Source organism: Drosophila novamexicana, unplaced genomic scaffold (assembly GCF_003285875.2).
Source record: "Drosophila novamexicana strain 15010-1031.04,08,12 unplaced genomic scaffold, DnovRS2.1 tig00001292-arrow-arrow-pilon, whole genome shotgun sequence".
NCBI classification, from domain to species: domain Eukaryota; kingdom Metazoa; phylum Arthropoda; class Insecta; order Diptera; family Drosophilidae; genus Drosophila; species Drosophila novamexicana.
Genome location: NW_020824848.1, coordinates 36,591 through 49,410, shown reverse-complemented (window position 1 = coordinate 49,410; position 12,820 = coordinate 36,591). Strand labels below are relative to the sequence as shown.

The following is a 12,820-nucleotide window of genomic DNA, read 5'->3' as shown; positions in this document are numbered from 1 at the left end:
CAATGGGCGGGATTTTGTATGGTGGAACCTGTTATCGAGCGTGAGAAATTCGTCGGGCACTTTTTATGACCCATTTGTCGCATTGAATACTCGCAATTAAAATACAAACGACGCTTCTAAGACAAAGCCAGCGCCAGGCGCAATTTATGGAGCAAACATCGACACTTTACGAATGAAATTAGTGCACCTTTTGAAAGCAAACAAATGGTAAACCCAATCCATAAATATGAGGGAAGTTTATATGTTCACAGAAGCTTTCTCTTGGGTGGAAAGGAAAGATGTAAATAAACCATGATCATAACATAAGCTTTCTCTTGGATGGAAAGGATATACAATGCTGGGCGGTAAGATATATAATAATAACAGAAGTTTCCCTTTAGGTCGAAAGAAAGGTGGGGAATCATAAGACATAGCTCAGCCTGTGTGGGACTCCAATTTAAATTTGTTTATTTAATTTGTCATTATTCATAACGAAAGTCAACAGAGAAATTGAAAATGAGTGGCAATTAACAATAATAGCTTAGAGGTAATATCTTCTAGTACACAATATGCCCTTCCACCCAGTATTTAATAAGTATTTGATTCGAGTTTATAATCGGTGTATGCTTTTTATTGCATATATTCTTGTAAATCCTTCAAGTGTGCGATTTAGGCGCGATGCCTGTAGACGCGGCGACGCACAGTTCTGTACTCGTATCCGGAGTGAGCGACTGCAGGAGCAGACGCAGAGGCAGCTGCTTCATAGTTGGAATCCGAGGAATCGACAGATTGGAAACTCTGAGCTGGAGCAGCAAAGGATTGCACGGGAGCAGAGGCAGCAGCATGATGCTGGACCTGAGCTACGGTACCTGGTGCAGCAGCATGAACTGGGACAGCAGCTGGCCGGGCAGCCTGTGGAGCAGGTGGCACATACGTCTGAACGGGAGCAGAAGCTGACTCAGCTGGGACAAAGGACTGCACGGGAGCAGAGGCAGCTGCGTGATGGGCTGCAGGAGCTGGAGCAGGCGGCACATAAGTTCTGGTCGGAGCTGGAGCGGATGCAGCGGCATGGAACACCGGAGCTGCAGCTGGAGCTGGAGCTGCAGCTGGAGCAGGAGCAGAGGCAGCAGCCGCAAACTGATGAGCCTGAGGTGCCACATAGGATTTCACTGGAGCCGCAACGGAGGCAGCCACAGCGGAGCCGGGAGCTGCATAATTGTAGCCCGACTCGGCGGCTACGCAACCCACCAAAGCCAGAGCCAGGACAAAGTGCTGCTGCAAGGATAATCGATCATCTGTGGTGAGCTTTAAATCCAGAGTAAGTCCTGTAAATACATACCATATTTGAAGTTCCGTCTGCTGTTGGGCCAATTTAGAGAATAATAACCAATAAGCAGCCGAGAACTTCTTTTATACGTGCATTCGGCGAACGGAAGTAATGCACATCATCAATCAAAGCGGAGGCTAAATGATGTTCTAGTCCATTAAATTTGGCACACAAATATTTGCCAAATTATCTCTCAAAAATTCTTTATTCATTGCTGTCAGTCGTAATTGGAATTGCCATTCATGAATATTTATGGCTCAAACCAGATTGCACTACTCAGCACTTAACTCATTTCATTCTCTTAACTCATTGAACTCATTCATTTCATATGTGTACATTTATGTAACATGCAGAGGAATTCCTACATTGGACCATTTAGATCAGGTAGAGTCTTCTTTATCAGGACAATTGATCAAATATTTTCCGCCTGTCCGTCTGTGTCAACCCGTCCATCATTTTTACATCTACAAAATGAAGAGACTTGGAATATTTTCTATATTTTTATTATTGTATATCATAAGCAGAACAAGTTTATATCTTTTTTGTGTCTACATTTAAGCCCATTTTTGAAATATTTATTATAATGATCTATATATATCTATCTACATCTATCCATATATCTATCTATATATATCTATATCTATCCATATCTATCTATATCTATATATATCTATCTTTAACATATAATTTTAAATGACTTACCTAAGCCTTGGGCTAACGTATTTACACACATTCGGATGTTCAATTTCCGCCCTCAGAGTTTCTCGAACCCGTTTTCTAAAGGAGGAAGTGCCTCTCGCGTCCTTAGGGCATCGGCTAGTCGGACACTCCCGACTAGAGCACTCTTACTTTTTAATAGCAAGTTTCATTGTTATTAATTTCGATAATTAACTGGAACGTTAACCAAGTGACATAGCATTCATATATAAAATGGCCCAATAAATTGAAGCGAAACGTTTATGCAAATTTCGCTAGAGCAATAGATTAATGTCCATACCAGCTCGTACGCTTGATTCATTTGTCAGAGTCTAATGTAAAAAAAAGCAAACACTATTGCATTCATATGTTTAGACAAAGGTTATTGTCTTCTTTACAAGATATCATATTTGGGCAGCGCGATCTGGCGATAAGGCTGATTAAATTTATATCTATAGATGGTTCGTTTTGTGTTTTCTCTTTATTGGTAAAATGCTAATTAAGTTGAAATAATTCTGCATTTAAAGAACTCTTTTCGGGCGATTAGCATTTGAATATAGTTTGCGGTCTGGGTTAAACCGCAAACCAGTTGACGTCGAAGTCTGACGGAATATTTTAGAATTGACCACGCAAATCAATATCGTATTGCTCCTCCAGGCCGGATGCAGCTGCTTGGGGCGGCAGATATGTGCGAGATGGCGAGGCATACTGTGGCTGGGACAGGATGGATATGGCTGGGCGTTGCACAGCAGCCGGTGGCAGATAGACATTGAGGGGACGCACCACCTGCTGCACCACCGGACGCTGCACAACCAGCTGAGGTCGCGATATATATTGCGGCTGTCCGATCTGAACGGAGGGTGACAAGTACGTGCGTTCTGGTATCGATACCACACGGCTCAATTGGCTCACCTGGCGATAGGCAGCTGCAGGTGGCAGGTAGACATTCTGTGGACGCTGCACGGTCAGCTGCGGCTGGGCGACGTATTGGGGTGGCAAGTAGGTTCTGCTCGGTATTGTGGCAGCAGCGCCGCCCAACAACAGTACAGCTATGACAAGTATAGAACGCTGCAAAGGGGAAAAGACTTTATTATAAAATAGCTGCTAAAAGAGCAGAGCTCAGGACTCACCATGTTGCTTGCTCAAAGTGCAATAATTAAATCGTTTCAAGACTCTGGAATTTGTTCATATTTATAAGACAGCTGCCCAAGCCCAAATCGTGTGTACTTAGTATACATTATGACAGAATCACAACAAATGTGCGCAATAAAATTAGTTTTAATCGCATTTCAAAGAAGCGCGAAATTAATGTGAACAAGAAGGAACAGGCATTTTAGCACACCAAAGATTAAATACCCTTACGTATGCTTAGGAGTTTGAAGATATGTGAGGATAATTGTGAAGCTTGTTTTTGCTGAGTTTGCTAAACTGACAGACGAACATGTCTATTTATATTGATCAAGAAAATATATATACTTAATACTTATAATACTTAATATGCCCGAGATGCCACCTTCTATGCGTCTCACACCTTATGGCAATGCTTGAATACTCTTCAAAAGGGTAACTAGAAGCAGCTCAGACAAGTCAATCGAAGCCATAAAATATAACTGTTAATTTATAATGTATATACTATATACATTCTCTTATTGTCGTATTGATATTCCTTCTCTTTATTCTAAAAATTGGGATACATCTCATTGTTGTACAAAATTAATCGCCAGGGAGAACATAAATCGAAACCTGTTGAGCCTCTAACAGTCCAGTTAAAAGCCTTAGCAGAGTCACAAACCGCGAATGTTAGCTGCCTGCCAGAGCTGTTAAGTGCATGTTTAATTTGTAGTTGAGAATCTATAGGCGAGGCGTATACGTAATGTGGAAGAACATTTGCTTGACTAGTCTGGCTAGATTTTTATTACGATTAAATGATTAGGGTCTGGTCTGACAGTTAACAGCCTTATCCGAGCCACAAACCCCGCATGTTAACTATCTGGCAGAAATGTTGAGTACATCAACCACAACTTGATAAATTTATAAGCGAGGCGTATACGTAATGTGCTCTAAGGCCGCAGAACATTTGTTTTGTCTAGCCTGGCTAGATTTTTATTACGATTAAATTATTAGTGTCTGGTCAGATATTTTATTGGGTTTTATCAGAATTTGCAAATATATCTTTAGTGTATTCCTGTATAGTTTGTAAATTGGCTGCTTATTTTGAGTCGAAGCCCGTTTTTGTTATCGACAACATTCTTGGACAAGCTTTGATTGGACAAACAGAACAAGAATCTTTTCTAATCATGCCTTAGAATATAAATTTATGCACATTTAATACTTGAAAATTCACAAAACTAATAGAACCGGTTGCATTGAATAGATGCTTTGTATTAAATGTGCTTCCACTCATTTTTGTATTTCTTTAGAGCGTGGTTTTAACTTGGTTTCGTTTCGTTATGACAACGTTTTGGTAATCCAGCTCTATTTCAGGCGCTGACACAAGTCGCAGGCATTTGCATTACCATGTTTGGATATAGGCCTTACATATAGATACAAATATAAGTACTAGATATTGGGATGTTTATATGTGCTGGTGCTTCTGTTCATTTGTACAATTGTCACACCCATAAATAATTATACACTTATATGTTCTTAACTTATATTAATTTATTGTTAACAGCTTCAAACTCGTTTCATTTGTTTGGCATTTAATGTGCCGCTGCCTAATTAAATAAGCGACAAAATTTTCAAACTTTTCGATGAAGTAATCGAATTGAATTTGAATATAGACTAGAATCCAGCATTAGCTTCCATTTAAATGCCGGAAATTCAGATCAAATTAATACAGTTAACAGCCGCGATTGTATTGGCCAAGAAGATGATATCAAAGTTTCGGCCAGGAAAGCAAAAGTGATTGAGCTATGATGAGTAAACCCCCTCAGGGTCGGTCTGTCTCGGATTTCCAGAGTGATTAACCGTTAAACATGAGCTCTGCAGACAAATTGCTGAACACAAGCAAGAATAAGATGAAGCAGAAGACAAATATGTGCTTAAATTATGATTAATTCCAAGCAGTCGGAATATTTCGTTATAAGAAATTATGAAATTCAAAGAGTGTGTGTTTCGGTTCTCATAACTTAACTTAAGTCAGCTATGCGGGGGAAATCCCAACTAAAACGTGTTCTATTTTAAGCTCACAACCGGCACGCTCTATTATGGGCAAATTTAAGCTCTTAAAGCTTGGATACCCTGTAAAAAGCTGTGATATATTTACTGATGTATATTAGGTCAAAGCAGTTGAATGAACACGAATCTAGATGCTGCAGAAAATATATATTATAAAAATATTATACAAATTTTTAAATATTTATTTTTCTGTTGAGCATGCCCCACTTGAAGCATGTTGCGAGGTATTTCGAAAAAATTACTTGTATTTTTTCGTAAATCGCAAACGTGTTTTCTTTAAGTCTTTCGTAAAACTGTATATTATGGAATACATTTAAAATTGTTAATATTTTACACACATCGAAAACTCTTTTACAAGCCAAGAAAAAAGCCGAAATCAATGTAAAAAGAACTTTGGCTAAGATAGAAATTAAATATGAATAATTTATATGATATGTTGCCTTAGTTCAATGCTCGCTTAGCATTGACTGCGGCTTGATTAGTCGCCGTCGCCGTCGCCGTCGACGTCAGCGATCAGCATTAAGCTTAAGACGATTCGAAGTTTTTGGCGAGGCCAATTTTAAGTTGAGTTAATTGCGTGCTAATCGAATAGCGAGCGCCCATTTATAATATATACGCGATCCAAGTAAACAATTGCCAAAAAAAAAATATTCATTAAGATCTGCTGCAGCCGTAGCCCGTAGCTTGTGGGTCAAATGTGACAAGGAAAGTGGCTCGCAGAGGTCGCTTTGGGACGCGCTTCCTTTCAAACTGGTTTCACACTCTATATACTTATATGACCCACTGTTCGCGAAGGTTGCCCAAAAGGCAACCAGTCCAGGTGTGGACCTGCTTGTGAGTAATTGAGGGCCCAATTGCGTGTTCGATTACGAGAGGTTGGCGGAACTGACGCGTTCTCATGCAAATTGTGTCGACGGATTCTCATAAATAAAACATCATATAAAATCTCGGGTCTGGGCGCATTTATATCGCTCTTGATAGCCATAAAGTGGCAAATATTTTGGTTTTATATGTGCACGTCAGGGCAGCTTCAAAAATAAAGAGCATCTCTGTTCGTTTTCACAAGAGCATAGCTGGTGGATGGGGCGATAAATCTAACTGGAAAATAGGCTTGAATATATGACACTTTTATGGAGTTGACTTCTATTATAAACTTCATGTTTTAGCATATTGTTTTCGCATTAAATTATGTATAATTTAGCACACTTGCCCTTTTGGGTATACTTACCTACTGCTTAATCAAAGCGGATTACAAATCGATTGACATGTTGTATATAATAATATTATTATTATTATTATTATTATCATTCGATTGGGATGTATCGAAGTTCGTCTTAAATCATTTATCGACTTCAAGTATCGATAAATGAGTATATTATAATGGTATGATTGGAACTCACCTATCGATTAACAACAATCGCTAAATATATATAAATATTATATATTCTGCTAGCATTCGAGCGTATTTATCGATTTATAGCAAGTATCGATAAATTATGTCGCCTAAGTACTCCAGCTCATTTATCGATTGGAAAGTATCGATAAATGTACAGACGATTTCAACTTCATTTTTGATTAACACGTATCGATAAGTGCATTTAATATTATGCGAAGATTTGAACATCTATCTTCTGCTTGCTCAGGAAGCCGGCTGAAAGAGTATTTAGATATCGGTGCGCCACACACTCGATAGCTGTTTGTATTTATTTAGTAAAATTTGGCTGCCTGCTGATAACTCAGCGCTTCATTGTGCTTAAATCTATAACGCTGGGGATCTGCCAAAGAGCGAGCAGAATAATTTTATGAGTGTCGTTCTGTCATAGCCGGTTAACCAGCCCAATCAGGTTCGGTTAATTTTGCGGCAGCTGTTGTTGCTATTGTCGAGAAGATTCTGCTTTTGCCGAACATATTTTGGATTGGTCGAAGCTATCCTGAAACGACGTTGCCGACGTATAAATAATGTCGTACTCTTCATCGGCAACACAGTAATATTTCAACCTTTGTGTTGTGAATTTGTAGCTGAGCAAAATGGTAAGACCAGAAAAAAGCAAAAAAAAAAAAAACAGTGACCATAACTGAGGATAATTGAGACATAATATGATCAAAACAAGCTGCCTGTGAGGCATTTAAAGATCGAACCCAATGTGCCTATAAAGATTATTGAATCGTGCTGATCGAATTATATTCGCTTGACCCGACTTACAGAAACTCCTGATCGCCTTCGCCCTGGTGGCAGCCGTCAGCGCTGACGTTTCCCATCTGTTCTCGAACAGCGACAACCTGCAAGAGGATGGATACCACTACCAGCAGCCATCCAAGCAGTTCGTCATCGATGTGCCACAGACCTATGAGCAGCCCGCTCCAGTCGTCTACCAGAAGCCCGCTCCCGTTGTCTACGAGAAGCCAGCTCCAGTTGTCTACCAGAAGCCCGCTCCCGTTGTCTACGAGAAGCCAGCTCCAGTTGTCTACCAGAAGCCCGCTCCCGTTGTCTACGAGAAGCCCGCTCCAGTAGTCTATGAGAAGCCCGCTCCCGTTGTCTACGAGAAGCCCGCTCCTGTTGTCTACCAGAAGCCCGCTCCCGTTGTCTACGAGCAGCCTGCTCCTGCTGGCATCCTGAAGGAAGATGGATATCATTATGGCCAGCCTGCTGTCAAATTCGAACCGACTCAGGAATACCTGCCCCCAGTCGTCCAGAAGCCTGTCTACAAGCCAGCTCCAGCTCCAGCTCCAGTTCCAGTCTACAAGCCAGTTCCAGCTCCTGCTCCCAAGCCTGTGATCCCGGTCGCTCCCAAGGTTGTGATCCCAGCTAAGCCCGTCAACGAGTACCTGCCCCCAGTTGTCCAGAAGCCTGTGGCTCCAGTATACAAGCCAGCTCCAGCTCCTGTCTACAAGCCAGCTCCAGCTCCAGCTCCAGTTGCGCCTGTTTACAAGCCAGTTCCCGCTCCTGCTCCCAAGCCCGTGATCCCAGTCGCTCCCAAGGTTGTGATCCCAGCTAAGCCCGTTAACGAGTACCTGCCCCCTGTTGTCCAGAAGCCTGTCTACAAGCCAGCTCCAGCTCCAGCTCCTGTCTACAAGCCAGCTCCAGCTCCAGCTCCAGTTGTGCCTGTTTACAAGCCAGTTCCCGCTCCTGCTCCCAAGCCCGTGATCCCAGTCGCTCCCAAGGTTGTGATCCCAGCTAAGCCCGTCAACGAGTACCTGCCCCCTGTTGTCCAGAAGCCTGTCTACCAGCCAGCTCCAGCTCCAGCTCCTGTCTACAAGCCAGCTCCAGCTCCAGTTGCGCCTGTCTACAAGCCAGCTCCAGCTCCTGTCTACCAGCCAGCTCCAGCTCCTGTCTACAAGCCAGCGCCGGCTCCCGTCTACCAGCCAGCTCCAGCTCCTGTCTACCGCCAGCCAGAGCCTGTTGCTCAAGGACCTAAGGGCTACAGCTACCCCAACGACCCCCAGCCATCTTTCGACTTTTAGGGAACGTTTGTTGTAATTAGAAACTATCCTCCTCTAGTATTAGACCCCTTTTTCGAATTCCTGATGAGAAGTCACATGAAATAAATAAATACGACAATGAAAAAAATTAATAACTTATTTAACTGCAACTAAAATCAGTTTGATCTTAAATGGACATCAATTTTATTTATCAATAATTTTAATTCTCCAGTTTATGCTTCGACTGAAGCATTATAGCATTGATAGCATTATTTAAATGTTAGCTATATTTTTTCCTGTTTGGAAACACTTTAGACTTTCACTAGCCTTTTCTAAGCTTAATTTTCCTTTAAATTGCACATAAATCAACCTTCAATTTCTTAATTTTATTTAAAGACAGTATCTTTAGTGTTATTTCAAAACCTTTTTTAAATTTTTCATTTTAGAATTTAGTTAGGATAGTTTTTCTACCTTTCATCAGGATAAAGTTCTTATTAAGCTCTTCTTTTCCTTTCTTCAGATTTCGTATTAATATTCTATTTCTTAGCTTTGTTATGAAGTTAAATTTTTTTATTATTTAAAAACTTAGCTTCATACTCCCATTTTTAAATTTGATTTGAATCAGTTGCTTTATCTATCTACATTAAGTTGTCAAAGTTACCTTTCCTATAGCTTTCATTTTAAATTTCCACTTCTCAACTTTACTTAGAGGCCTATCCTATTGTATTTCCAAATATTTCGATGAATCCCATTTTCACTTTTTTTCTCATGAGAAGATTTAAAATCATTTTCTAAGATTTAAATATTTGAATTTTATTTAAATTGCTTTGTTTATTTGATGTGAACGAAAATATTTGTATTTGTAACTGTGCCCAAAATAACCAAATTTAGGCTTAATTTATTTAAAGGAATTTTTAATTTCTTTAGCCCACATTTATGCTATATCATATAAATAAATACTATTCGTCTAAAAGTATGCAGCGATCGGTATAAGTGCCTATCTTGTTATACGCCAAAGAAAAAGGCGTTCAACTAAATAAATATGTAAATTGACCAAAACAAAGAGCTAAGAACTGCGGCTATGAGCAGAGAGCTCATAAAAACTGGCCTGCGAGCAATTGTGGACCGAAGAGAATCTAAACAAATTTTAAATTTTGTTAAAGTTTCTTCCAAAATCTGGTTTTCAAGTGCTGCAGAGAGTGAGAGTGAGTGTTCGATCTGCCGCTGGAGGAGGGTCAAAGGTGCAACTGGATTTGTTATCGAGAGACACGAGAGCGACAATAAAATTGTCCAGATTGACAGAGACTAATTGCTCGGCGCATTAATTGAAACGGAAATGTGTTGAAGAGTGTTGTCAGCAGGTGCTTTATGGCAAGCATAAATATTGAGTTGAAATCGAAGTTGGATTCGGGCTGTTTTTCGAGTCGATTTGGCGGCTGGCACACGTGATGGATGCTGGCAGCGCATAGAATCATTAATTCAATGTGAAGTCAAGACAAAGCCACAGTGAATAAACTGACTGACACTTGACCCCACAAAAGCCAAACGAGTCGCGGCCTTGACAATGAGGCGCTGTTGTAGCATTTCGATTTTCGATTGGAGTGAACGCAGCAATGGCCCCAAACCCAGAGCCACAGCCAGCTCATGTTTATCTAGGGCCGCTCCAACTATCGAATTGCTGTCGCAGCATCAACAACAACATCAACAATAACAGCAGCAGCAGCAGCAGCAGCAGCATTAGCATTAGCATTAGCAATTTATAAACTGAGCCAAAAACAAACACGATCGACATATAGAAGTATAAATAGTTGGCGTCTCGGCGGCTTTGCCTGCATTCGCGCGAGCCACGTTGCTGGCAGCTATAAAACATAAAACATTTAAGTACATTTATTCTATAAGGTTTTTTTTTGCCCCCCCTCAGAATGGTAAGCGCTGCTTGTCCGCATCCATTATTATATTTATTCAAATTGTAGACTTTTAGCGTCTGTTTATTTGGTTTCTGCTGGCGGCGCTTTGTCTGCATTGGGCCAAGGCGGATGTTTCGCAGCTGGTTCAGTCGGGCAATGGATTTGTCTACGATGTGCCCAGGGTCAGCGAGCTGGAGCTGGAGCTGAACAATGAGTTTCCCACGGGCCAGGAGTTTCCACAGGATGCCATACCCGTCGCCCCCTCTGATGCAGAACTGGGCCAGCTGGAGGAGGAGCCGGTGGCGTCGGCGGCCAGCGACGAGAGCGCTGCCTATGCCTCATCCAAGAGCCATGGATATGCCTACCGAGTGCCCAGCAGACACTTCAAGAGCTAAGTTCTCCATCCATTTAGCTAGATATTACTTTGTACCAAAGTCCTAACACAATAAAAATTAAAAACAAGATCAAATATATAGGAGCTATAAGATAAAGTGTTCTGCTGATGTTAAAATTTTGCAGATATGTTAGGATTATGGTAAAGCTTTTCCATTATATTTATTTTGTCCTGAGCCTTCGCAGGGATACGATCTCTAGGCGAACTCTAGAACTCTGTCGACTCTAGCAACTGCCTGAAACTTTGATTAAGATATATAAGGAAAGAAATTAGATATTTTATCGAAAATTTCTTTAGCAGTTAAGCAATATATGTTAGTTATTCCAGTCTGCAGACAACAAGAGTTTCTGAGTTTCGTCAAAATGCCTTCAAATTGAGTGCATTGTCGAACGGACTCGACTGTTGCTACAGATCTAGAATATATATATAAACTTCATTTATCCGCGTTGTCTCCATCCACAGTTCGTGACAAAAGTATAATACGCACTTGTGTTAAAGCCACGTTCAGGGCAATTTTTTGTTAGCCTTTCACCAGCCAAGGGCCTAAGCTTGCCTTGGACAGCGCTTAGAATAAAAACAATGTTGAAACACACAAAGATGTGGCTCTTGCTCTCAATCCTATGCTGTTTGGTTTCTTTATTTGACTGCAACAACAACAAAAACGAGCAAATAAATATAAAATATTCAAACAAAATACAAACCGGTTGCAGCTCGAGAAGTCAACGACAAATTTCCACATGTTGCTAGAATTTTGTACACTTGCGCCTATAAATTTGTGGGAAGTGCACAATTAATTAAGTTATATTCACATAAATTACGCAAAAAATTGTGGCTAAATGCGAGCAGTGCGAAACAAGCGCATGCCAAAGCAATTGATTTTCAAACATTTCGGTAATCGATCAAGCCGCTGGCGGTTCAACAACCCGCATTAATTAGCTAAGCCAAACGAAGATGTCTTGAAATCAAAGTATACAAACAAATAAGGCCGCGCAAGAAGAGTGTGCCTGACTTAGATATACCCTTTATCCACTCTATTTAGTATTTGGTGTTTGAGCTCTTATAATCTATGAGATATTTTCTAAAAAAACAGGTGGTCGATGTTAATTATTATCGATTTGATACCAAATCGGAGAGAATTATCGATAATTTAGATAGGTTTTCATTTTAATCGTTTGCGGTAATGTGGTAGGATACATCGATCATAGCCCTAAGCTCATATAATCTACGAGATATCTTCGGTTAAGGTTTTCTGAATGGAGATGTACATAACTAATAACATTTTCTCTTTCTTTTAACACCTACGAGATAAGTTCAATAACCGGTTTTAGACTCTGCAAGCCGTGCATAAACTATCACAAAAGCATAACACCCGTTTTCAATAAGTATAGGGTATTTGATAAGTGATAGTTGAAACGACAGCACTAGAACTAGATGCCAAAGCAGAGCTGCTTTGAATACAATCTTAACTGATCTTCGATTTGCTCGTAAACTCTTTTGTGGCTCCCAATTAAATTAGTCAACTCGGCTTAAATGCTGGCAAATGTGTCTCAGTTTACGGCGTATCCGCTTACGTTTGCCCTCAAGATTCACGTGGGCCGAGCTGAGCTGAGCTGACAGTTTGATAGGTGGCATAGTTTTGATGTGTGTCTTAAGTACTTGTTTAATCCGAATGCTTCCGCAAGCTTTGAAGCGACAACTTCATTGTGTGTGTGGAGGGAGGGAGGCAGTGGAGGGGGAAGCCATTAAATGCTGACCACTCCAACTTCTTGAGACGGTCATTATTATAAATGAAGTCTAAATGATTTATGACATACAGCGCAGTGCGCTTACAACGCGACCAGCGGCCAGCGGAACTTAAATACTATTTGCCCAGCTCGGAAGTGTTGTATTGTTATTTGGCAACAAGCATAAATAAAT

The 12,820-nt window shown here is 40.7% G+C and overlaps 2 protein-coding genes across 2 annotated transcripts; one reads left to right on the top strand and one right to left on the bottom strand.

Moving 5' to 3' along the window:
- Window positions 1–648: 648 nt before the first annotated feature.
- LOC115766932 (nischarin-like) lies at window positions 649–5,398 on the bottom strand. The gene is made up of 4 exons (XM_030711019.1): window positions 5,390–5,398; window positions 2,629–3,070; window positions 943–1,304; window positions 649–828 (listed from the first exon to the last, which is right to left on the bottom strand). Exons 1-4 carry the CDS (start codon window positions 5,396–5,398, stop codon window positions 649–651), a joined length of 993 nt encoding a protein of 330 aa, XP_030566879.1.
- Window positions 5,399–6,678: 1,280 nt separating this feature from the next.
- LOC115766931 (repetitive proline-rich cell wall protein 2-like) lies at window positions 6,679–10,946 on the top strand. The gene is made up of 3 exons (XM_030711018.1): window positions 6,679–6,717; window positions 7,388–8,248; window positions 10,584–10,946. The coding sequence occupies exons 1-3, from the start codon at window positions 6,679–6,681 to the stop codon at window positions 10,902–10,904; spliced, it is 1,221 nt and encodes a 406-aa protein (XP_030566878.1). The 3' UTR covers window positions 10,905–10,946.
- The last annotated feature ends 1,874 nt before the right edge of the window (window positions 10,947–12,820 follow it).